We start from the raw sequence: 27,782 nt of genomic DNA on the forward strand, positions 1-27,782 counted from the left end.
AAAATGTGAATTTAGACTGAATCACAACAGAAAGAAAATAAAAATCGAATCGCAAAACATTCGCTGAAAGCTCAGTAATAGCTTTGGACAGTTCAATTAGACAGATCAACATATTGGTAATGGTTGTAAAACATTTAGGTCTGCACGCTTCAGATCAGGACCAGGCTGGAAACCGTCCCCAGAGTGTTTTACTTTAATTGACCCTCATAATGAGAACAAATCCCAAACACGATAAACAAATATCAGATTTAGTGTTTGGACCCGTGCCCTGGTTCCTCACTGGAACGCCACAGGCTCACAAATCAACACAGCAAGCAAATAAAACAGACAGACAATGCTTTAAATAAAACCATATTTTAATTAGTTATTTTGAGAAAAAGGATATATGTACAGCATCTTTATAATTAATATTATTTGACACCATTAAAATGCATCTGAATGGTGCTTTTGTGATGTGCTCTTAACCAGATCGCTCTGAGTAGCCTATAAGCTGTGCTGTTCTTCGTCATGCACACATAAATCTCTTCTTCGAGTTCTTTCTTCACAACACTTTATGACAAATCAAACGTGAGCATTGTCGAAGCTTAAGCAATGTTCCGATATCAGTACGCCTCTCCCCATCTCTCTGTGTCTGTTCAGTCAAGTCATGGCAACAGCAGACAAAGTGGCAGACATGCCAAATACAAACCAGACATATTCAGAAGCAACAATTAGTATTCTAATTCAAGTATCTGTCAGTTTCACAAAGTTACACTTCTGGAAACACTCCTACAGGTTACACACTACAGTCCTAACATTGGTACTCCATGACAACAAGTTAGCCACTGATTAATCTGACGGCTCGAAGCTGAGCACAGCAGTTTCTCTAATTCAAGATAAAACCACCGAATTTGTTTCCAACAAAGCACGAATTATTCCCAAAAATGTCTGAAAAACTGTTTCAGTCCATATTTACAGGTAGGAATAATTCTCCATGAAGTGTGAATACAGGTTTTTAAAGCAGTCCAATAAGATGGATCCGCACAAATAAACAGACCAAGACCAGGAACATTAAAGTGCTCCATGCAGGACAGACAAAATGTACAGTTATGTTGCTGCTTTCATTGCTTCTTCTACAAGACTTTCCCCCCCCCAATATATGGGGATAAAAAATTTATGAATATTTGTTCAGCTTTTTGTACAGCTTAATCATTAAGGTGTAAAAAGCCAACAAATGTAATGATTTATGGTTCTAATACAAGACAGGGGTGAGAATAAAGTTCCTTCTTTAAAACACTGAAGAGAGAAACAGCCTGTTGGGTTTATGCTTGTTTTGGTATTTGGGTATGAAACCAAGAATTGAAAACAACAGCAACAAAAAACAGGAGGTTATTTGATTTTAGTTTTAAAATAAAACATATAAAAGTGAAATACAACCTTCTATTGTTTTGTAGTTAAAACCAGATGAGCAGGCATTTAAATGTCCTCCTCTACGTTAAAATAATTTAAATAATCAGCAAAGAAAAACAGAAGATATTATGTCACAAATTAAAGAAGATTTGACGTATTCTTGTCCAAATAGTAAAAATATATACATAAGATATGTCTGAAGCGGACAGAAGGACCAGAACCTCCAAGTATCACAACATACAACCATCACAGAATTGGTTGGTTGACTAGGAGTGCAAAGTAAACTGGTCAATTTTGAATATCTTAGAATTTAAATATGAATCATATAAAATTAAAGTTAAATTTCTGCTCAACCACTTTTCATTACGCAAGACAAAAAACGGCTTGTATTTCAATTTAATATGCTGTCTTAATATTAAAATCAAATCACTCAATGTTAGTCATTCCTGATATTTGTTTTGTTTGTTTTTTGGAAATCCAATTACCAAAACATGCAAAGGCATAGCTGTTTTTAAAATCACAGAATTCCCATTTTGATGGAAGTCTTTACAAGAAGAATTAACCAAATAAAGTTGAAATTGTGAATTGTGACTAACTTTTCAGCATCACCCCATCCTTGTGCTGTATAGCATCGGTATATTCACCAACATCCACAAACACAGACATGACAGTTAAAATCAGGGATATTCTGCACGCCAGTGAAACTAACTAAAAACAGCCCAGTATAAATAATATTTTACTAGGCATGGGCAGGTATTTGGCTTTATTATTATTGTGAAAAGTACCATCATCAAATCCATTGTGTATATTTAAGCTGCTCTAATTGACAAACCAAAGAAAGGATGTGCTGAACAATACTGTAACTAACTTATGACAATTTGTTCAAGATTTTAACAAGGTTAAATAGTCACTTATTAATAATACTTCACATTGTGAATGTTATTATTCACCCTCTTTATATGCATAAGATAATTTTAAAAGAAATATGCTATCAGAGCTATGAGAAGTAGTGTATTAGGTTGTCTAGCATCAGTGGTAAACGCAGTTTTAGATCAGTTTTTTAAAATGAAAACAATTAGAAAATGTTTTAAATAGACATGAACAGACAAGTCGTCTGATGAGCAGACACGGATGATTTTCAGCTAAACCGGCTGAGATTATTGAACAGCCTGAGAAAAAAATTATCTTTTGCTGACCAGTGGTGTAACAACACTCTTTGGTAAGGACGCTTAAGAACTGGTATTTCACATCTTTTTATAACCATTCATCTCCACAAATTATCAAAGCTACAAAGTTATTTAACAACCTAAAGAAAAAGATGCAATTGTTTGGTAGATGGTTATGACATTGGCGTGTGAAATTGCAAAGCTACAAATTGGAGAGTACAATCAGTGTTTTCAGTTGTTAATGGTTACCAATCCTAACCATGCTAAATATTAATAAAGGTGACTAAAGATCTCTCAAAATATCAGCTCAGAAATTATGGTTTAGTTTTAAAAGTAACAGAGAAACATTACCTCCTTACTCTACATACCCGATCATTGCAAAATTGCAAAAACAAGTAAATTTTTAATACTGTTGCAATTATTCAGAAAATGTGGAATATGCTAAAAGTTATTAACAGCATGTTGGATGTTTACAAAATCAGAAATGATCCATGAATCTCTGATTGCAGGCGGTCTAATGTTAAATATTAAGTTTAAACATTTCAAAATATGTTGTGAAACTGTGGTTTTTATCTTAAAGTTACCAGAACTCAGAATATCATACCAGCCCATGCCTACTTCTACTTTTAGGTTAAAAATACTGCAAGACAGCTTTGATTTGAATAGCAATTAACAAAGGTTTTGTTAAAAAAAAAAAACATTTTGCAGCCTATTGTATGTATTTACAGAAGTGTGGATTTCAACACACACAATAAGCGAATATTCTATGGTCACACAGAGCACATATATCTGCTTTTCGGACAGAAAATACAACACAAACATGCATGTTTTACGAGAACTGTACTTCGGGGTGCCCAGACTAAATGTGACAATTTACAGTTACACATCAGTATATTGATCCAGAAAAACCAGCTCCAATGAAGGCTTATACAGTAAGAATATAAAGAAACACAACAAACTCCATATACCATAAATATATCTAAGTTTTTATCAAAAATGTCTTAAACATAAAAAAGCTTTTTTTTTTTTTTTTTTTTTTTAATGAATTTTAAACATAATGGCATGGGATTTCTCTGTGGTCAAAGCACCAACTGGAATGTCATGTTCAGGGGAAAGAAAACATGAATTAATATCGAATTTTGAAATAAAACTATACATAATTGTTGCTCTCGACAGTTTTAGCTATTTACAAACTCCTCCAGGCACACCATCAAATCCTCATGAATTTTTGAATAAAAGTATTTCAAGAATTTTGTTCATTTCCACATTGTGCACAGCTATCATTCTATTGCTCTGGCTACATCCACTTTGTCATCTCTCTCCCGTGTGCCTTCAACTGGTCAGCATCAAATATTTATTGCTTCTTTATTCTTTTACATCCTCAGCATTTGCCTCTTAGCCATCCCCCCTAGCTTCTCCATACAGGTCATTTCCATTTCCAAGTTAAAAGGACCATTTAGGGATTTACTTTTGTGATGACTTCTCATGTATGTCCCTTCATCTATAATTCTTCTGTTATTTAGGATGACCCTTTCCTCTCCCACCAGCTTTGTAAATTCTGTCAGTAGCCTTCATCCTTTCTGCCACAGTCTTTGCCACTTTCTCATCCACTTCATGCCTTCGTCCCAAAGCCTCCTCCACCGCCGCTTTGCATGCTGAAGTACTCTGTGAAGGATGGAAGTCGAGGGGGCATTGGGGGAGAGCGGGAGGCGGGGCGTGGGGGTATCGGAGGTGGAGGTGGGGGCAATATCATGGTTAAGTCTGCAGCAGTGGTAATAATCTTTTGTTCGCTGTTCCTCGGCACATCGGGTCCTTTACGAGCAACTGTCTCTTCCACGGTCTTCACCGGATCCTGGAATTAAAAAACAAACAAGTTTTGAGGCATCATTTATATGGTAATGACAACAATTCATACAAGAAGATATGCTAGGTGGAAGAAAGAAACCCTGGACTTTCAACACTCTCAGCACTAAGATCTTCTGACTAATTGAAAACCATGCTAATTTACCTTTGAGAATGTTTGAATGGGATAAAATAAAGATTTGGTTATATACAGCAGGAAACCTGCATATGGATAATCACGTTCAGCCCATCATTACCCTAAATCTGTTAACTCAAAGTACCTCATGAGTGCTCATGCATGAAACTGAATCTCATGATAAGCTGGTATTTACTCTGACACATTGCAAACCCTAATTAAAAAATCTGGCAACGTAATTAATTGGAATTTTGTTCTTCATCTGGATCAACAGATTTCACTTTTTTACAAAGTCTCTATAAAGACGACTTTTTAAGTCTTGCCACAAACAGTTTTAGGTCAAATTAGTCTGTATGTTTGCTTCCTAATGAAACCCTGCTTTAAATCATCACAAAGCTTCATCTCTCATCTGACTTTTGGGTTTCTCTGTCTTTATAATGTTTGTTACTAATGTACTATAGCAGCCTTTACAGAATAGTTAGATTTATAGAGATTAAATTACACACAGGTGGACGTTATTTAGTAATTATATGACTTCTAAGAATGACAAGTTTCACTGAAGTTTATTTATTTGAAAAGGGTCATCACATACTGTAAAAACCAAATTACAATTATCTTTGTTTACAAAGTTGGACTTTATGTCTTCTATCCGTCATTTAAATGTTTTAGATATAAGTTGTAGATTTCACAATAACAAATAGATTCCCAAATTTTTCACACTGAAATTTAGATTTCTTTACTTTATCAGAACTTGAAATAGATAAAAGCAGATTAGAAATATTTTCAGACATTTTAAATTGTGCCGATACCAAAGTTATCATTATCAATAAACCAGGTCACTAATCCACCACATGGTGAATTTTGTTCTGCTTAGACTTTGTAAAATTACTAATGTGGTAATTAAGCAATATATTATGTCACGTATCAAACACATTATGGAGATGAACAACAAAACCGGTGGTTGTAGCTTAAGAAAATGGGGTAAAGGTCAGTACATCCTAATAAATCCTCTTTCCCCCCACAATTTTTGTATTGTTTTAAAAAATAAATAATTTTAGATGCCTGTTTGTTGCTACATTAAAGGAGGAATGCTGCAGCTGAGAATTACAGCTCTTTTTCTGTCACTCATCTCTGTGTAGCGTAAAAAGCAACACCTTCGGAGCTGAAAGTAACCGAAGCAAGACAATTCATCAGAGAAAACACAACAACTTAATTAAGTCTTGCCAGAAATTTCTGCTCACACTTATATTTAATTCCACTCAAGAGTTTTAGTGTCAGGCGCATTGTTATGCAATGCGTCATCCCCTGGAGGAGATAAGTATTTTGCTGAGAAATAATCCCTGAAAACATGCTCCCTCGCAATCTGCGCTGCTGCCCAAAATCGCTTTCTATTTTCAGGCACTTCTGTTCGATAAGACAGCAGTTAATTTCAAGCTACGTTTGACACACAAAAAGCATCAGAAAATGAGTACACTAGAGCCCTTATCTAATTAAATGTAGCAAGCACGGCAAAATAATGGGGAATTTATAGTGGATATTATATAGACAGTACATGCGGCGTAATATGTATCTCATTGTGGTTTCTGGTTCTTCCTTTCGTTTTATTAGTTCTCAAATGAGATGTTCTGGATGCATATCAACCACTCAAAATGTATCCAGGAACACACATCACATTTAGACTTACTGATTGGATGGAGAAGAGTTCGGTGAAGTTGGGTTGAGAATCTCCGAGGAAGGAGCTGTTCCCGTAGGCATGGTGGGGAAAACTTTCCCCTCCCTCGCCTCCTTTGGGGCTGGACTGCAAGATCCCAATCTGGGAGGTCCGAACATGATACGGGAAGTTCTTGTTGGCTGCTGATGGTCTTGTAATGACCTAAAAAAGAATAAATTCATGAAGAAATATAAATATACTTCAACTTTTAATCAAGATAGCTTCGGGAATATGTCTGTAACCTATAAGCTCAAAGTAAAGACAGAGACATGAGAGGTGTGTGGTGAGGACCGGAGATATTTGACAGAACGGTATGGCCCATTAGTGAAGAACACTGCGTTTAAGGTTACAAAGAGATGGATAATGATGTGTGGAGGAGACGTTCCCGAACTACGCAGTAAGAACTCATGGACCGTCAATTATGTATGACAGACTGTGGTAATAATGACTCCTGAATAATGCTAGCTCCACAAAAATCTGCGGGGGACCGCATGAGCACGTGCGTGTGGTACGAACAAGGAAAACGATGTGAGCGTAGAGGTGGATGCCGAGCTGAATGCCGTTCACAATCTTCTCCCGAGCCCATCGAGGAATCCCGAAGTTGGCGATCAGAGCCATCACAGGCACAGCGAAAAACCTGAGGAAGAAAAAAAATAAGAGATAAGAGAGAGGAGGGAGAACATTAAAGTAACTGATGAGAGTATGGTTTGATGGTGAGACACAGAGCTCAGGGAGTAAAATATGTAAAGCGCTCAGAGTGATAATGATGGAGAGAAGAGAAGTGGATAATGAGGCAGGGGATAGTTGCTGCAGTGAGTGAGAGATAATATTAGTCTTTGCAATCTAAGCTTCATTTTAAGCCTCTACTATTAGAAGCACTGGTTGAAAAGCTGAGAAACTAAACCATCTAACCAACTAACCTAAGATTTTTGTCTTTTTTTTATAAGATGTGAACTATCTAGCACATATTGTTCCTTGCTAATGTTTGTGCCTCTGTATTTGATGTTACAACCAAAAACATCAATGGGTTTTATGGTATTTTATATGATTTTGTATGACATATTGTTTCTCATTATTGTGACATTTAGCAAACAGAATATTTTTTTGTAATTCTAACCAAGAAAGAATCATGTATGTATCACTTTATTTAGTCTATGTAAACATCTGGTTTCAACTGTGTAAGTAATGTAAGGAGTTGGAAAGTTGAGGAAAATTTGTGTTGAATTTCTGGAAACTATTCATAGGAAGTAAAGATGGTGAATTTTGATAAAAACATTCCATCAAATATTTATGGGAATAAACTGGGAGTTTGAGATAATTTAAACAAACTCTATCATATTTATGCATTAATAATTTTTTTGCTATAAAAACTGTTTAAACAGCTTATCCTTCCATTGGGAGAGCAAAATTTTATTAAAGTGCATCAACTTTTGTAGTTGTAATGGGACAAAATGTTAAACAAGTTCAAGAAACATTATTTTTTTACAGGCATTGCATATTCTCACACATTAAGTCTGAGCAGCTCATTAATATAGATATCCTCCAGCTATCTCTCATCTGGGAATAATTATCTGCAACATAAGACAAGCACAAAGTTGGGACTTCCCCACCTCAAGCACCCGCTATCTGCTTTAATTTTTGTTTTGACTGAACTACATAAATAATTAAAATTTAAAGATCACAGAGAAATGTACATGCCTCATCAGCTCACATGGTGTAACAGCCAGCGACAACTGGAGATGGTGTCTTACCATAGAGTGTATGTGGTGAAGAAAGGGACGTAGAAGGGCTGTTTTTCAGGATAGTGTTTCAGCGAGACCAGCACGGCGTAGCAGAACCACACGTAAGCGACCAGCTGCAGGCCCATCAGGCCGTAGCCTGCGGGGCTGTCATAGGCGTAAAGCACCTCACCTGGGTCAAAGAACTGGCACAGGAACATGAGACGTTAAAAACAAGCAGAACCTTAATACAGAGAAAAGTGCAGACTGTGCCCTATTTCGTAATGATGAATTGCTCATGGGTTAGCCGATCTGCCGCGGTGACCGAGCCAAGTGCAGCTAGTTCCTGTCTGTGCGAAGGTTTGACATTGACACTTCTCCACATCTAGGGCATCGGCATGTGTGCTCACAGCTCTGTCTGGGTGTGTGTTTGCATGTGCAGACAATGGATTGCATTTCACAATCCAGTGACTGGATACAGGCTCTGACTTTACACAGTTACTCTTGCTGCTACATAATGCATAGTGCTAAGAGTTCAGTGTGGAGATGTTCGGGTTGCACCAACCAAAGCCTGGCAGACTTCAAACTGCAGTCACAGTATCGGGTCCAAATTTCAAGTCTTCAGTTCCATTCCTCGTCCAACCTAGTTTCGCTTATTTTAGACAGAGTTCCCCAGAGTTTGAAGCTCTTAAATAGCAGGGCCTGTGCAAAAGGGCAGGCGGCTGATAAATCATACCACTTCAGAACCACGTATTGGAAGAGACGGCTGCATGCTTCAATATCAGAAATAGCACAGATACTTCTGCAGCCTTCTTCTCCTCTGGGGTCATTACCACCCTGAATTCAAAGGCTGTAATCCACCGTCTCTAAATGGGGCAGCGTTACAACTGACTGTGCAGAAGCCTTCTCACTGAGCAAAGATATATGTACTACTTTACGGTCCTCTGTGAATTATTAATTCATAAGATCATGTGCTGGTTAAATGTGTTATCGCCTTTAAGGAAGATAGAAAAAACAGGGGGGTTTACGAAGATTAAGTTTCTCGGTATGCTGATTAGAAAAATCCAACTTTCAAGGAAATACATAAAGATCACTAATCTGGTATTTACCACTGAAAGCAAATATTATAATATAAAATACACAGTGCATAAAAAGTTAACTTTTCATAAGAATTGTTGTATTCTTTACTTAGGAAGCATGCTTATTCTTCTCAGAATTTAAAATCTTCAACCAAAACTAATTTTTATATGTTTTTGCAGTCAAGTTGATGCATTTGTATAATTAGTAAAATGTCAATGTAATGAGTTTCTGACAGAAAAAGCCATTACAGCCCACGCTCATCTGCAGGGCACATTCTTTCATGAATATTTATGAGATTATTGAGAAAAAAGCTAAATAGAGCTTTAACATATGTGGACATGGTTTGCAGAGCCTTCAGTGGCCAGGAAACTCACACTAAATGCACCAGTTTCTGCCTGTGTGTTTGTTAGAAAGGAAGTTACAATAGAACAGAAAGAACTTTACGATCTGTTCCAACTGGGGGCTTCATCAACAAGTATTTTCACATAATTACGTAAACTCCTTAATAAATACTAAACTAAGAAACTATTAAGTCAGCTTCAGTGCTACTTTGTGGAGAAGAGGAACAAATATAAATCCCAGACATCCATATATTTAGGATTTATTTGGCTGATTCACTTATGTTGGGGAAGCCAGTGGTGGGACTGTGCTCTTTTAACTCTTCTGTTGAATAGTTAGTATCTCTTGACTGAATCTAACTGTCTATTCTATGTCTGACTGTTGCAAACCATAAAGTATTGACCACTGAACAACTGGTAAAAAAAAATGAACTTCAAGAATTAATTTTTAAAAGGTTTCTCTAACTAAACAGTATGAAGTTTCTCAGTTGTGTGGACTTGCAATTACGCATTATTAATTCACAAAAAAAAGCCTACGTGAAGTGCGAAGAAGTCAGAGTTCAACTACTTGCAACAGAGTGAGACTGAAGAGACGCAGATCTAAATGTCAACAAGCTCAATGTCACCATTATAAGATGTTTAGCAGGTCAACAAACACCTTGATTATCATCCTAATTAAGTCTGTGAAGAAACTAAGAGCCAATTAACAAATCAGTCCTGCTGTTTTTTTTGTTATTTGTTGATGAATATTTAATTGGGTCAAGATCTCTGCATCCTTACTTTTTATCTGCTGACAGATGTATTGGTCTCTCGCTCGCTCTCTCTCTCTTTCTCTCTCTGTCTTTCTTTTTGTTTTTGTTATATTGTACAGTTTTCTAGTTGGATGTTTTTGAGTGCTCAAACAGTACTTTACAACCATCTATAACACCAAGAATTTCTTATTGTGTAATTTGTTTTTATTACTATTTTTACTACTGTCTTGATATTCTGTATTTGCAGTACCAATAAGCAAAGCAAGCACAAAGCGCCTTTAAATCCTTTTATATTATTTTACCATAAAAACACCTTTTTTCCTTTGATGTTTCTTTTTATTGAACATAAAGAAACTGAAGTGTTTCATTTCTGATACCATGTCCAGGAGTTTTCTGCATCAATAGAAGAATAAATCAGAAAAAAACGTAGTTCATCTGAAATATTAGTTTTGAGTTGTTGGGGTTTTTTTATTTTTCCTGCAGTAATATTCTTCTAAGCCTTTCTCTTGGCCCTGTTTAATCCTGTTTTTTTAAGCAAGTCATCGACTGAAATCAGTTTTTCTGAACACCTTTAGATTAGAGACACTTGCCTTAAGCATTGTGTAAGGAATGAGATTATATTTAACTTAACTTTAATTAACCTGTTTATTCTACTCTATAAAACAGCCTGACATGACCTTTGCTTTCATTTGGAGTTAAATTAATGAAGTGAATTTAATTAAATTGTGTCTGTGAAACCTCGGAACCGTAGAAACCATGCTATCTGGGGCTGTTCTCGGGTGCTTCCCTTGCAGCTTTGAAATTCGTATGTTTTTGGAGATTAGCATTTCTGATTCACTCCTGTGGCTTCCTTGTTTTTGCCACATTGGAACAGAAACCAGAAACAATCGCCCCAGTTATGCAGGAACATGTTCAATTATTAATGTGTTAAATTTTTATTTCAAGTTGTTATGAATCTTTGTGGCTGTGTTTTTGAAGATAGTATTCTATTCCCACAGTTAAAGATGCTACAAGTTCAGACCAGCAGCGATGAACAGAGCAACTAAAGTTTAATCATTGATTTAGCTGAGCAAGAATAAACTTATGGCCTTGCTGTTAACTATAGAACTGCATGTGTGTGTAGAGAGTGTAATGTGTATACTGTACCTCTGCTTCATAGATGAAGAGGATAACATAGGTGATTGTGTAGACTGTCATGTAGATGCTCAGCTTAACAGAGCCACTGTGGCTGATCCTCGCCCTGGCACATAGGAACAAACCAGGCAGGTCAGAGGTCAGACACACATTTGAAGGAAGATAAAAATCAAACACACTCAGACGCACTAAGAGATGCACAGATGAAAGGGACAGATGCAGGTGGACACACGCATTATGCATCTGATTGGTGATGCTGTAGCAGCTAGCTTAATGCATAAATAGAAACTGAACACAGTCGATCTCTGTTTATGAGTTGAAGGTAGCTCATAAATAGAGCAAAAAGTGGAATTCATGTTTATATGTTTGAAATAAACAGCAAAGGCTAGTTTTAAGCATTAAATTCAAAACAGCCTTTTTCAGACCATCGAACACTTTAGTTAAAAACAGGATTTCTTCAAGTTTTTAGGAAGCTGGATTTAAGACCGGCTTAAAACCTAACCCCGATGTACATTATGTACATTATTAACATAATACCCAACTTAAACCTTTAAGAAAGTTAAATATTAGTTATTAAGTAAATAAATATATCTTTGTCTACTTGGCTCTGGCAGTTTAGTCCATTGCTTTTAATACCACGGTCATCCAACTTCAGCATCTCAAAAGACAGGCTGTACAGGAAGATTCATAATGGTCATTGAAAATAGGTTTAGGAAACTACTGAAATCTTTATGTTTCAACCAAGCTTCTTCAACTTCCTTTATGCTTATTTTACATGACAAAGGAGCAGCTAGTGGATACTGTATCAGGAACATATTGCAACAAATAGCAACAAGCCAGTTCCTGGAGTAGAATCCTGTTGCTGAATTACTGATAATACTGAATTTTCAGTAAAAATACTGTATTTGATGTATTAGTCAAGTCTTCTGGTATACAAAGGCAGACAATTTACAGTCACATATTTAGATTATTAAAATCAAGACTTGTGTGACATTTTAAAACAATGCAGAAACTCTGCAAGTTGTGTAATATTATGTTATTCTGTTCAGGTCTTGGTAAAAGAAATTTTTTTTTAGCTTGATGTACATTTGTAGTAAATATAGAGTTTAGTAAGTCCAGAGATCACAATCTCTAAATTTTGGGGTGGATATGATACTAGAGTCTAAAAAGCTGTAAAACTCAATAAGCTCATGGTTTGCTCTGTCTGAATTTTCTCAGTGAAAGATAGCAAAGCAAGAAAAATCCACGAAATTTCAACAGTGGTCAAAACATTTACCCATTTTTCTAACATAACATTGCATCACAAACTAATGAGAACAGGAGCTGTCACTCTATGCCTTTCCAGTCTGAAAATTGGAATTTGAAAAAAAATGAATTTAGAAAACTGGCAGCACCAGTGACAGCTGAGCCAGGAAGGCACTTTTCCAGTCAGGTGTAAGATGGATAAATGCTGATGTTCCAGTGAGAAAAGGCACTCATAAATAATCTATTGTGCAGTCGAGCTGTAAGTCACAAGAAAATGTCCACTAATCCTCGCCAGAGGAGAAGGGGAAAAAAACAAACCACCACTGGAAATAATTTGACTCAAATTACTTGAAAACAACTCAACTGCCCAACATTTCAGTGCTAATATTTTATATCCGGAGGACAAAACTGTTATGCAGTCATACTATGAGTTTAGCTTCACAACACATAATTTGACTGACACATGGCATTATCATGTTGTGAGACAGGGTTGGTGGCTGTGACAATGAGGGACAGTGACTCAGCTGGAAGAGACACAAAATGTAACAGACATGCTAAAGAAAAGACTAAATACATGCATACACTAGTGGTGTAACATCAGCTTGCAGAGTGATATCTTCCATTATTAAAATACTACAATTTTTCTTATTAAAATAACTCTTGTGTTTTGAAGCAATATCTGCGTTCAACCTGTATTCATCTAGCAAAGTAACTATAAGCTACTATCATCTATCCAGGACATACGTTAGTGACTAGTAGTAGCCTAGAATGACATAACAGCTATGGGGAAAATGCCACCATATTTCTAAATTAACAAAAACAACTTGTATTTGTCTGTTTTAATATAAAACAGGCTTGAGCAAAAACATTGGTTATTTAATGAACGTTCTGTTTGTAACTTGCTATTTTTCTTAGGAAACAGCATAAGCAGGAGTCAAAAGTTGAGCTGCTGAAGTTTTTACACCATGACGGTTTTTGTTCATCAGAAATATTTCAAAACGGCCAAATTAGCTTCTTTTTTTTTCAAAGTAAGGGAGAAGTCTAGCAGCCTTCGTTCAGCCAGCTGACCAGCATTGTGCAGCAACACCTGGAGAATGAAGAGTGCTACTCCTTGCTCCATACAATGGGAGGAAACTTGGATCATTCAAGGATTTTCTAATTTTATCAATGGGACATAAATCATAGGAAAGGTGTGATGGCAAATTTTCGTCCAATCATTTTTGAAGTAGTTATTAAGCTCTTATGTTGTGTTGACAAGGTCTGCAGTGTAAGAGGTCTTACTGTCCCTGCCACAACACTTCATTATACAAGCTCTACAGAAGCCTCTGACACTTTTTGTTCTTGTGGCCAAATTTTGGACACTCAGATTCTTCTAATTATAAAAAATTAAGAAACTGAGATTTTCGGTTTTCTCAAAAATATTGCCAAAGGTCTTGTTTTCCGTTGAAGTCAATATCATCTACAGACTCATTTCATGAGCTGGATGCGATGTTACACCCCTAATGTGTTCACACCTAAAAGTGTAGAAAAAGGACAATGTTCCCTCTCTCCCACCTGGTGACGGTGAAACCTTTACCCAACAGTATGAGCATCAGAAGGAACACCAAGAAACTGACGGAGAACAGTAATTTCCCTTGAGACAGACAAAGAGGTGGAGAGAGAGAGAAGACAGAGGAGGTAATTAGGTTGTAGTTTTCGAATCTGTGACATCAGAGGGGAACAATAAAATCAGGTCATGATACACATATTGCAGACACACACACAGTCACATTAAGTCGTGTATTGTCCTGCCTACACTCATCCAACCATCTACAAGGTCTCTTCAAACATCATGGTCCACTCAATCGCTCTGCTCCGACAGTGAGTGATCTTCCAGCCGGACTCTGTCAGTCATTCAGCCAGTGACCAATCCAGAGGGAGAAACTCACCGAGTATCTTCAGGCTGCCGTTGCCAACTCCGTCCCTGGCATACAGGCCCCAGTAGACACAATGGAACATTAGGCTGAGCACTGCCAAGTGGAAAAAGATGTAGAGTGGAAAGAGAAATGAGGAATATAAGAGACAGGAGGGATAGGTTAGCAGGTGGTGAAGAAAGGGAGAGGAAGGCAAAGGAGACGTGGGATTAAAGCAGAGAGAAGGGAATAAAAATGGAGCAACAGAAGAAAGAAAAAAGTAGGGAGAGTTGGGATGAGGAGGAGGAGACGATGAGGTGAATTCATGGGAGGCAGAAGAGAAGAGGAAGGTTTTGGGGACAAGAAAGTGAGAGAGATAAGAGAGTGATAGGGAGTTGAAAGAAAGTAGAGAGGACAGCATGAAAAGAGCATTGGGGTTCATCAGTAACAAGCTTCATTGAACAATATAGTCCTGCACATCTGCTTGAAATAGTTCCTATTCAGAACTAATCAGTGTGATAATATCTGCTCTTCTATTGCGGATTAAGATATGAGATACTGCAACAGTGAATGAGGCTCTTTGTTATCCCCGGAGTGTGCATGTGTGTGCGTCTTGATGATGTAGCTGTGTGCCTGTTTAGGACAGAAGCTCTTACCCTCCACACCTGCTGCCGTCATAAACATTTTGTAGGTTGTGTGAAGAAGCTGTCTCCCCTTCAGATTGTCTGGAGGGAGAAAAAGAAAAACAGAAATAAGGTGATAGAGGTGCGGGTACATGTGTGTGCGTCAGGGCGACAGATAAAAAGGATTGAGATATGCTAACAGATGGCCAAGGAGAGTGAGGGAGGTGCGGAGAGAGGGAGAAAACAGGAGAACGCAGGCGAACAAGGGAACAGGCCAGATAAATAGGGAGAGCAATGATTAGTATGCATCCATCTTGTGATGCCCATCTCCAGATGAGCCCTGATACATCTCATCTCGGTTTCCGCTACCTAATCTGAGAGGAAATATTCTTAATGCATATTTAAGCAGCCTATTTTACTACCAAAACAATGCGGTGGCCAGGGGGGAAATACTGTATATCACGCGAGGGAGGATTGCAAACAACAGCTCATAGCTGCTCTATGCTCCTAGACTCGATCTGTCAAGTGCTTTAAGGTGTCACCTAAAAATAAAAGCTCCTACTGACTTTTTCACCATATGACCTTTAGACCTATTTCTTGAACTATTTTAATACATTTGAAAAACCCTGCACATTTATTGACACCCATGTAGGGGCCATGGTCCATAATCACACAGTGACAATTTCAGAAAAGCCACCATTCCAACATCTAGCAGCATCCCTTGTGATAATATTTTGTACAACCTCTTTTTGGCAACAGAATAGAACTGGGTCATCTACATTTTCCAAGGCTGGACTATACAGGGTTTGTGATCTTGAACCATTTTTCTTTGTAAACGTCTCTAGATCAGGACTTTCCCAACCTTAAGGCTTCTGACCTGCAAAGTCAGAGGATTGTAGAGGAGAGTGACCCCAAATATTGATTGAGGTCACACAGATTTGTACTATGTAATTTCAGCAGATAATGATGCCGCAAAAAATTCAATAGTCACTATATGTCATTTAGCCAATTGTGAGTAGAAATCTCTAATTCTCTTCATACACTTATAGAATAAATATGCTTTGCCAATATCTAATATGTACAACATATCTAATATCTACACATGGTTAAAGGGCTAAGCTTCTTTAGCCAGGTGTCGTATGTCCAGTGGGTATTTACTAAATTCCTCTCGATGCAGTGAACATGTGCAAAAGATCTTTAGGCAGAAGCCTTACAATTAAGTTTAATAAGTGAAATAGGCATTGAGATATATTCATCAATTATGTTCAGTAGAGTAACTCTGACTATTTGTCAGTTGTGTTTGTTTTACGTTAATTATTTGTCTTTGCTGTATGCCTACTCTAGCGACAAATATTGTGTATATTCATTTAACATCAAATGTCTTAGGTAGAAGCAGATGGAAAATAGGGCTACAGTTTGGCATATTGACAAAGACCCATTACTTTGTGGTTTGACTTATATTTTTTCTAGATTTCAGAATAATAAATTAAAATGTAAAGAAACATATAGAGCAATAAGTTCAATAAAAAAAAACATACATTCATCTGTTTGCTGACTTTTCTGTGATATTTGCTAGTTTTCTTGTCACTGAAACTCTCATTAAAACAAGTCAAACTAATTCAGTGTTCATTTTTAAATAATATATTAAAGCAGACAAAAAGTGATGTTTCTGGTTAGTTTCTCAACAGAAAAGACACAGGACTCTACAAATTATAAGTGTAATTTAGGTCTAATTTAGTTAGGTGATCACACTAAATTAGACAAAGTAAGATAATATGACCACATGGGAACACTTGAAATGAAAATAGACTGGGACTGTGCCTGTTTTATTAAGCTACAAGTCTCTTTTTACTCAAGTTCTCAGTCACTTCAAGGTTTTTCATCTTAAATTTTCAAAGAAAACATATTTCAGTAAGCTTAAGGCTGTCGGCTTCAATACTTAACTGCTCATCTTTATGCAAAAAAATAACCTCTATTCCCAGCCTATTGTCACTCTTGCTTCTCTAAGACATGAGCTCCATCGTGATAAATGCTGAATCCTTAGAGAAGAATCTGCTTTGCTTGACCTTTACTTTTCAGAAGGAACACAAGAATCTACTTCTTTTCCATCAAGAAAACATGCATTTTTTTTTTTTTTTCAAATAGAGCCAAGGCAAAGTCCATTTAATGATTACAGAGAGCTTCAGGAGTCAAAGTAAGTTGCCCTAAAGGGGAGAGAGTGATTATACTAAGTAGAAAAGGTAGTACTTACATGCAAAGTAGCAGGAGAGGAAGAACACTAACGTGAAGATGACCAGAAACGTGATGTCTGTCTCCAAAATTCCTGAGAACAAAAGTTGGATGAGTTAGCAGATATATGAAGAAGTTTATGATTGGAGTAAAATAATTTAAAAGCAAACACATGAGCAAGAGAGAAGTAAGTAAAAGAGTTAAGGAAAGATTCACAAAATGTAAACAAAAATGTAGAGCGAACAGAAAAGAAAAAGAAGAAATCAAGTATAAGTTTGGGAGAAAATAGACAGAGTGTGAGTGGACAAAGGCATTGGGGATGTAGGAATAATTCATTTAGAAGATACATGGGCATCCTATTCTCTTCATCTCTCCCTCTCAGTTCATCCATCATCATTAACTCATTCAGCCGTCCCTTCATTATTGCAATTTGTTCAGAGCAATGTGCTTTATTGGCCGTGCTAAGTGGTGTTAGCTTGTGCCATTGGCGATCCATTCCATAATCCCTTTCGTTCTGTCTAATCATTCTCACCGAACTCATCTGCAGAAAAATGCTGCGTCCAGAAAGACTGGCCGTTGGTCAGCTTCATCTCGTACTCCAGCTGCAAGCCATCGCCCTGAGACAGAGGAGCGAAAGAGAGGAGGTTTTATTAAAAATATATATTCTCTTGAAACGTTACAGGCCAAATGATCATTGTGCAAAGGATGATTAATGCTTTGTGCTTTAGTGGACAGTTCTGTAGGTTACGCTGGCAGCACTAGGTAATGACTTTTAGATTTATATTTTAGCAATCTTAGAACACTTAGCTCTGTCGCTATAATACTGAATATCAACATTCATTACAAATACTGTAGGAAAAAAAAAACTGTGCTTCGCTGTTAAACATTAAAGACCTCAATGTGCTGAATCAGACGAGCTAAAAAACCTTAAAAAATGAGCTCACTCAAAAAAGTGCTCAACTAATAAAATCAAAATCACAGACATCACTATGATTTGTATATGAGCTGATCAGTTGTCAAATAAAATCTAATGACAGGTACAATAAATAGTATGGTTTCCTTTTACTAGGACCAATCAATATAGGATATGTAGCTTGGAGAGATAATACCTTTTAGCTATTTTGGCTATGGGAGTTAATGTGATGGCAAAAATGTTACAATAAAACACAAGACTTGACATTTGCCAGTTTCCATTTTGAAACCATGCCACAGTTTTAAAAGAATCAAAGCCAGTGTTCAAATGAGGGTTTCATCCCATTCTTCATTCCTTCAGCTCGTACTGGAGACTTTTGCAGCTCAGTGTAAAAACAAAGTCAGCTTCTCCAAATCTGACATCTTGTTTCCAAATTGGAAAAGGGTCGATAGATCCCTACAGGCCAGCGGAAAGTCTCTACCCATCTGAAGATGTGAAGTATCATCGTGTGTCATTCATGAGTGACAGTAAGAAGGAGGAGGAGACAGATAGAAGGCTTGAAGTAGAACTGCTGCTCTGCTGCGTCAAATTCTTAGATGTTTCTGACACCTGATCAGACATCATCCTTAAAGCACTGCACAAACTACGCAAATGTCAAACTCAAACAGGATCTGAACTAGTCACACCATGCAAGCTCAATATGACAGTAACTCCTTTTGCACTGTTTAACTGATCATGCCAGACTGCATGACTGAGTTACTGAAGAAATACAAGAAACAAGATGCTACAGACAATGGTCTAGTCCATGGACAGATGTTACAGGTGTTGATAAGCCTTTAATTGGAGTTGGATAAGGGGAAATAAAGAGAAGGATGAAAGAAGCAGCACTTGTGGCTGGGAATCAGTGACATCAATCAAAGCAGCTGTCACAGCACAGTATTTCCAGATTTTGTCTTAAAGATAATATTGCCATAGTGTAAACCCATCTTTGTAGGTTTTGAAAGTCTATCCCACTGCGAGGAGGAATGACCCAGATGTAGCCCGTACAGTGAAACGCATTGAAAGTTGGTTCCCCAGTATTTCAAGAGTTGCTGAAGTCTTCACCTCACTACTCTGAAGAGACTACAGGTAGACCACAACTCACGTTAGGATTTTATTTGGCTTCTGACAAGTGCATCCTTTGGGGTTGCTTCAGTATGGGCTGGACAGTGTCTGTAAGAAAAAAGCTCACTGGGTTTCCACTGAGACCCGTTACATTCACAACCCAATTTAAGATGAATGCAGTGCAATGAATGGATGGATATTCATTTGATTTCAACAAGAGCTGCACAATGTTGATAAACTTTATGCTTACAGAAATGCACACTGCAATCTGGCTGTTTACTCTCTGCTCAATTTTATATTTATAGAAATTTGTCCTCAGTCACAACAATCTCAGCCACATTTTCTGCAAAAAATACCTTTGGAGCAAAAGTACTCTTTCCACAGTCTGTGTTGCCAATAAGTGATCAAATATTTATTGAACTGTTTAACAGGATTAAGTTTTTTTTTTCAAGACAACAATCTGTTTTGTCATTATTGTGCGAGATTTCCAGTTATTAGATTTCCATTATTGTGCAAGATTTCCTGTTATATAAAGATGGAACGCCATCATCATTATATAGTATAGTCGAGTCTTCCTGTTTTAATGGCTGTTTCCCAGAAAGAGTTTCATAACTACTTCTCTGCTTTCAAAAACAATGGAAAGGTTGGTCGTGACTTACTTGGATTTTATACTTTTAAAGTTTTAGGTTTTCTGACTTTGAAGTATAATAGATGTTCTTTAATACCACCATACCCTAAAACTGTTTTTATTTTATTTATTTATTTTTTGTCAAAGGTTATCATCAGAACCTGATACTGGAGTATGTTTACACAGAATTCAAATAAATATCTCTGCAGATCAAAAACTGCAGCTGTCTAAAAAAAAAATAAAATTGAAAGCATAGATTCCCCCTCAGACGAAAGGCAGCGAATTCAATCAAAAACATACTATAAACACAACCCTAATGACCAGCAGGACACTACAGAACACAGCAAGACATCTTATTTCTATGCATCAGTGATCTGTTTTATCATGTTTTTTTATATAAATGTTGAATGATTAAATATTCTAAACACATTTTGCTCATACCTCAAAATATCTTTAAAAAATCTTCACACCACAGCTTTTGCATCCACAAAAAACCTCCAGCTGCTATCAATAAGCTGCTTATTTATAATGGAAAAATAAACTTCTGTTGCTGGAATTTCCCAATGTTATCCATATCAGATTACTATGTAAGGAAAAAAACTAAATATGTGTATATTTCTTCCAAATTTAGTGAATGTTTTCTGTTGCAGAACATTGTTATAGTTTATTTTGAGACTGGTACGAAAAAAATAATACAAAATTCTTGGTCACTGCACTATAAAAGAACAGATTTCTTCCAATATTTCCTGCTACATGAAGGCAAGAAAAAACATCCAGATCTCCCTTAAGGAGGATAAGGTTGTTGATTTATCTGCTCAGTTATGTAGTCAGGGAGTCTCCTAGTATGTCTGAAAACACCATGAGATCTCCAAGGAGGAGAAAGTAGTACACAAAGAAAAAATGGCTTGTAGGATGTTGTCAATGTGAACATGACCCAGATGAGAAGAAACGGATGAGACCGGCTTCCTTTTAGCAACAGTTTCTTGCTTCTAACCTGTCATATTGTAAAAAATTATTATTTTTAAAGTCCACTGTTAGACTTATGTGCCAGTGTCAGATTTCTACAGTGAAATATAATGATATAAAAGCAAGAAAACTAATTTCTAAATATTTATTTTTCTTTTTTTGTGCATGAGGAGAAAATAAGACATTAGTCAAAGTAAAATGCTGCTGGAATAGAGTTATTTTTGACAGTAACACAAAGAAATAACATCAAACTGAATTAAAGCTGGAAGGTGAGAGAAAAAAAAGAGCGATGGGGAGCAAAGAACAAGAGAAAGGGCACAGAGATGGGATGACAATCAGAGCAAAGAGAGCTCATTTCACACACGCAAGTTCAAAGCTGATGGAGTTCGCGCTTGTTGCAATGGAGCGAAGGAACAGAGGGAGGGAGGAGAAGAAAAAAAAAGACTTTGATTTCATTTGGCAGACTGAGACTCCATTTCACTCCCTCTATCAAAAAGGGCAAGAAGCATGGAGTGCACGCTGCCACAAAATCAATACAGACATAAAGAGCAAGGAGACAGAGATAAAGAAAGTGATAGATGTGGAGAAAGTTTAAAATAAAAGTGGAGAGAGAGGGTGAGTAAATGCAACCAGAAGATGGAAGTATGGTAGATGGAATGATGTGGAAAGAGGTGACATTTCTCCACAGGAGCGCACTCTGCGGGATGGACAGAGCCACAGGATGTGTTTGAAGCCGGTGGTTGGCTTCAGGAATAAAAAGGCACCTGATTGACTGTACTGATATCAGCTGCAGAAGGCTTGTCACATATAAATCTGCAGGGCTTTACCTCCTGGGTTGCATGATAAGTGCACTTAAAAAGGAGTTTTGAGAAGCTTTTGATATTGTTGCTTTGGAACATTACAGCCCTGAGCAGCTAGGTTTGCAGAGCAGCGAATACTTGACAGCTAAACAAAGCTTGGCTATGCTAACGTGTTATTCCCATATGAAACAAGGGAAACATCACATTTTAAAATAGACTAACTTCAAGTAGGTATAAGTCGTTGTACTTGCATTAACGACAAGAATTTACAGAGGGAATGCTAATTAAAAAGTTAAAGGAATTCCAGCTATTTGTTTCAAACATACCTTAGCCAACATCTGCCATCATATTGTTCAAATATCAAAACTCTTTCTGTCTATTGAAGACTTCAAATGGTTTATGTGGATTTTTAAAAAATATTATTTAATCTCCAACTGTAAATTGCAGTTTATGGACTTTTTTCTTTGTAAAGAAGAGATTCTTTAATGACTCCACAAAATCAGGAGAAAGGTAACTTTTTTCAAGTATAGCAAAAGATTTATAAAAATGTATGTTTCTATAAAATTATGATGTTGGTGGTCTTGTTTTGATTTTAAAAAAACAAAACAGGAAGAACAAGTAGGCAGTCTAATATTCAACAGCTTTTTCTTCATATACACAGCACAACTCCAAACTAAAGCAACTTTTGATATCATCATGACATAAAGACAAAACATTTATTTATATATATCTTGCTGCAACTGAAACAAGTTCAGCAATATTTAATTCTCTCTGCCAGGCATTCGTATAAACAAAAGGTTTTTCACAGGATTTGAGCACCTGGCTGCAGGAAACTGCTCCTTCCCCTGCCAGGAAAGGATTAGGTGAGGGCAGAAACTGGTGCAGGTGATAATGCCTGCCTCACTGTTGTCGGTACTCTCACTCTTCCTGAAACTGTCTGGGGTTAGGGCTTTGTGAAGGCCCCTGAAGGGCTTCAACAACAAGTTCAGATAAACAGAGGAAAATCTTCTGAGAAAAAGAGAACTGTATAAGACAACCATGGCAAAGTTACATGCTGTAGAAATTGAACTTTATATTTAACAGAAAATTTGGGACTAGGCATGGGGTGGTTTATGATAGCAAAGTACCCTGAGGTCATAAAAGTTAATGTGTAAAAACTGCTACATTTTTCCACAATTTTCTTCTTACATTTGAATTTCTTTTAATAAGACACCAGAGAATAACACACTATTATTAAAAATAGCACACCTTAATCTGGGCAATTGTATTATATACAATAATAATATTACTGTTAATGCATTACACAGTAAGAATGACCGACAAATAATTTAAATCAATATCTAAGCAACCATTCCATCATGACTCTGTGTTTCACTCTAACTTTTTACTACATTTTGATGACTTGTTTTTAAAATATGACAGACAAGCCATTAAAAACTACCTTCAGATTTATTATCCATCTTCATTTGCCACATGAATATTTAATCATCAAAATATTCGTTTTTTGTTTCAGAATCCAGAGTTAAAGCTCTTCTTTCAGTACTCATGTGAAGCAACACAGTCAACAAATCAAGAAGCGTCTTCATTTCCTGAATGCTTGAATAAATCTCCCAGAAGGCTTGTAATCGTGTCAGCTACTCCTGTTATTATTTTTTATTTATTACACTCCTGAACGAAGCGTTTCAAGTCCAAACTGGCTCCCCATCTGGCACAGAGGAACGATCCACTGCTGTATGACAGAGTCTAAAGTCTCTATGTGAGATATAGCCTGCAATTGTGCTGCAGCAGCTGTGGTGGCTTTTTATGACAATCTCTCTTCTATAAAGACGAATGAATTAGCCAAGTTGGCAGCTGTGAAATTATGGACGTATTTTTTCCTAAATATGAAAAATTAGCATATGTTCTGGTTTCATGTCCTCTTTTTGGTTCCCTAGAATAATGTAGATCAGCTGATGGCTATAACAGGACTTCAAAGGTTTTTATTGAAAGACCAGAAGGCCGAGCATTCTGAAACATCTGAGAGGCAAATAAAATTGGTCTAATTGTTTTTTGCTGCCAACAATTAATTCTTTAAAACTGTTTTACAAAAAAGGGTCCTTATTTATTTTTTAACTGTACTACAGCAGAAAGGATTTGCAAGTTTAAAGAGAAAAAACACTGGAATTGGTGGTTTCAGGAGTTTTATTCTATCAGGGTTATGTATTTTCCCTGATGAATAAATCATTCAATGCTTGATAAAAGAAGTGTCAGAAAATGCATTTATTAAAAAATAAATAAATCATTGGATGTGTTTAATGAAAGAAAGCAAAAGAATGAAGAATGAAGCTATTTGTCATATTACAATTCAAATCCAAGACTTTTGTTGTTATTAAAGTAAAACCAAAAATACCAATTATACATTGTAAAACAGCTGAAACACTGACTTCTTTTAAATCTCAACTAAAAACCCACCTGTTTAGAATTGTATTTGAAATGTAATCAATTATAAATTTATTGATGGAACTTGACTTAATGCTTTGTTTTGATTATTGATTCTATATTGCATTGTGTTTCTGTGTTTGTAATGATGTAAAGCACTTTGAAATGTCTTGCTGCTGAAATGTGCTATACAAATAAAATTTGATTGATTGATTGATTGATTGATTGTAATTATTTTCCATGTATTTAGCATTCTATTAAGAAGCCATCCATCATCTAAACATGTTTGTCCTATGTGGAATCAAGTGGAAAGCACTGAAAATGTTTGCAGAAGATCAGCCTCAAGTTACAGTTTCATGAAAGTAAGAAAACTGAGGGCAAACCGACCTTCTCTGCTTTTCATGCCCTTGTAGGTTGGTTGATATGAATTAAAATCCATTACTCTAAGATGGAACGCACATGAAAGTAGAGCTAGGCAACAATAAAATAAAACTTGAAAGTAAAAAAAAAATATGTTAGTGTTGAGAAAAATGCATCAGATGGGAAATAGGTAAAGAAATGAGACGGGTAAGACAGGGACATCGAGAGGAAAAGCAAAATTAGGCACATGCTGATAGGGAGGGAAAAAAAGAGAAGCTTAGGTAAACAGACATGAAATGGTGCGGAGTGTGTCACATCTTGGTGGCGGCGTGATGAAAGGGAGCGGGACATTGCCAAAGATTGTGAGCGACAGCAGGAGAGAAGATGAAGACGTGTGAAGGCCGAACGGAAGCGAGAAGGCAAACGGCGTGAGATGAGGGGTGGAAATTGGCCACGGGACGCAGCGTGCATATGTCCATGGGAGCCGAGATGAGCTTTTATACCCAAATCCAGCAGTATTAGGCAGCGTGTCTTTCAGCAGACCCTGGAATGACACTAAACTGCACTCTGTAGGAAGCATCCATTCTAATCATTCCCCTTCTCTGCCAGCATGTTCAAAAGCAACCTTCCAAAAAAGTAATTCAAGGGCATGAGTCCTCGCAGTCTATTACACAAGCAATCCGGTGCATGCCACCAGCGCAAAAAGAAGACAGTAGAAGATACGCTGTTATATTGGCAGAAATGTCACTTTTAACTTCATAAGACCACAAAACATAAACAGACAGAACCCAACAACAACAGCATAAAAACACAAACCTACTCTGTCTTTCACTGAAAGCTTTGTGGACAGTGAAGAACGTATCATCACTCCAGTATCATCACCTGAGCAAATAATTTCCAGAAAAACTACATAAAAACCAAGGTACAGATATACATCAGCAAACATGTTTACTAACATTTTGTCTTTTCTCTGCACAACATTAGCTCAAATAAAAAGACAAAAAATAAAAATAAAACAAAGATCCACAGTTCTTCCGGAAGCTAATCAATAGTCCACAGAGGAGTCATCAGGGGCCGTGCTCAGCAGTTTAGCCACTGTTGCACATTAAGATTCTCTGGACTCTGCTGCAGGAAGCGATGCGCTTTATAGGAGAGTCAAGTAACACAGATAAACAATCTGTTGTAAAATCAGTTGTAACATATTAGGAGAGGAAAGGGTTCCTTTGTGCTACTGAGCAAAAGTCTTGGAACATTTCTCATTTTTACATTTTGCTTCTAGAGGACATTGTAGAATATCTTGCAAATATCAGCAGTTTTGACCAAGTCATCTTCAAGATTTCTGAAGGTTGTTCAACATTTTGCTTTGGTTTAAGCTGGTTTTTCACTCAGTTAGTCAATTACTTGACCATTTTATGATTAAATAGCTTCTTCCTTAAGCCACACACCTCCCAGACATTAAAAGCATGTTATGAAAAACATTGTTTTCCAATTTCTCTAATTAAATCTGGAAACATTTCCAACAGAAATAGTTTTACAAACAGACAGTTCGGTAGGATCAATAAGGTTGCTCCCAAAGTGTAATAAGCTGAAAATGTGGCATTTCATATTGTCCTTCAGGGTTCTATTTTAGGACCAGTCATGTTTTTGATAAACATACTTTAAGAAACATCTTCCTGCAATTAGATGGATGACATCAACTGGAACTGTGTCTTTAAGACCTATGCAGTGCATAAATTATCAGCTCTGCTGGACTGTTTGTTAGATATTACTATTTGTTAGTAATTGGCCCTTAAATAATGGCTAAGGAATAATTATATTCAGCTGAACTTCGAAAAGTCATGATCTGAAATAACTTCTTATGACAACCTAACTTTACAAAACTAGTCAAGAAATTGGATACGTTGATACGTAGATTCAGCTGTCTGCTGTAGTCTGTGAAATTCAGATCTCTTCTTTCTCAATGGAATCACTCCATACAACTGACTGAAGAGGACTTTCTATCCATCTATCTGAGACAGGCGACACATGACCCTCTACATCTCTACAGTGGCTACCAGCTACTTTGAGGGTTCACTTTAAAATCTTGGTGTTAACCTTTGTATCTATGTATTGTCAAGCTTCTTGTTTCATCTTGAGCCTGCAAAAGTCTGTTACGTCAACTCCAATCCTGAGGTGTGCTAACCTGAGGCTGTTGTTAATTCCTCAGATCTGTTTTAAACCCCGCTGATATTGTTTCTTGCAGCAGTCATACTCCTACTGTGGAACACACGTCCCTTGTTTTTTATGTTTTATTGTCAATTTTAATTGCTTGAGTCTTTTAAAATGCAGATGAAACTTGATAATTCTCACAATAAGGCTTTGTAATATCGAAAACATGTAAATCAGTGTGAATACTATTACTATACAATATTTTTGCCTATTATATTAAAGTCTTATGAATTCCCACTTTACACACCAATTAATTATCTTAAATAGCATTCTGAGCAGTATAGACCCACTTAATAAGTAAGACTATTAGTGAAAAGTTCATTTATTTCCATAATTCAGTTCACACAGACTGATTTTTCTGGTAATATTTGACTAAAACAAAACTTTTTAATACGGAAATATGGGCTTAATGAAAATTTTATTCAATGTGTGTTAAAGGTTGCTAATTTAATCTGACAATCAACATTGGAATTAATATTTTAATTTATTGAACATGACACACCTGACAAAGAGCATAGTTCCCAAGATACTAGAGATGACAGAGCTTGTTAGAAATGTTATGACAGATCATTCTAGCTCTAATTCTATTTATCATTTTTATAAATAACTACAAAATGTTAACTTTCTTCTGTATGCTGAAGATGCTACCTTTTATACTATTGCAGCCTCAATTAATCAGGCTCTTGTGGAGCTTCAGACTGTTTTCCCATCACCTTCATATTTTCCTCAACAATCTAAAGTTGCTCATAAGTCAAAAGAAGATCAATGATTATCTCAATAGCTCTTTCTCAAAATTTAGTGCACAAAATACATTTAGACATCAGACAGAAAACAAGTAAAGTGTAAGCTTAAAAGATTTTTGGGCATATGGATTGATGACAAACAGCCTTCTTCATCTTATGCAGAACATCTGTTGAAAAAGCTCAAAGCTAACCTTGGCTTTTTATATCGACACAAATCCTGTCTGAAGTCAGACGTGAGGAAAAAAGCTTGTGCAAACGACTTTCTGAATGCGTTGGACTATGGAGACATTATCTTCATGAAAGCAGCTTTCTCAATTCTCCACTGTCTGGATACAATATTTCACAGTGCTTTACATTTTACCATGAACGCCGCCTGCAGAACTCAGC

The 27,782-nt window shown here is 36.6% G+C and overlaps 1 protein-coding gene across 1 annotated transcript in view; it reads right to left on the minus strand.

Moving 5' to 3' along the window:
- Nucleotides 1-335: 335 nt before the first annotated feature.
- tmem145 (transmembrane protein 145) overlaps nucleotides 336-27,782 on the minus strand; it is a 60,055-nt gene continuing 32,608 nt past the window's right edge. Inside the window, exons 6-15 of the mRNA XM_028007438.1 lie at nucleotides 17,788-17,872; nucleotides 17,278-17,349; nucleotides 15,060-15,128; nucleotides 14,440-14,520; nucleotides 14,066-14,144; nucleotides 11,279-11,372; nucleotides 7,996-8,168; nucleotides 6,761-6,881; nucleotides 6,218-6,406; nucleotides 336-4,407 (exon numbers count right to left, since the gene is read on the minus strand). Of these exons, the coding sequence (XP_027863239.1) occupies nucleotides 4,168-4,407; nucleotides 6,218-6,406; nucleotides 6,761-6,881; nucleotides 7,996-8,168; nucleotides 11,279-11,372; nucleotides 14,066-14,144; nucleotides 14,440-14,520; nucleotides 15,060-15,128; nucleotides 17,278-17,349; nucleotides 17,788-17,872 (1,203 nt within the window). The 3' untranslated portion in view covers nucleotides 336-4,167. The remainder of the gene's footprint in view (nucleotides 4,408-6,217; nucleotides 6,407-6,760; nucleotides 6,882-7,995; nucleotides 8,169-11,278; nucleotides 11,373-14,065; nucleotides 14,145-14,439; nucleotides 14,521-15,059; nucleotides 15,129-17,277; nucleotides 17,350-17,787; nucleotides 17,873-27,782) is intronic.

The sequence above is a fragment of the Xiphophorus couchianus genome, chromosome 3 (genome assembly GCF_001444195.1).
Source record: "Xiphophorus couchianus chromosome 3, X_couchianus-1.0, whole genome shotgun sequence".
Taxonomy (NCBI): domain Eukaryota; kingdom Metazoa; phylum Chordata; class Actinopteri; order Cyprinodontiformes; family Poeciliidae; genus Xiphophorus; species Xiphophorus couchianus.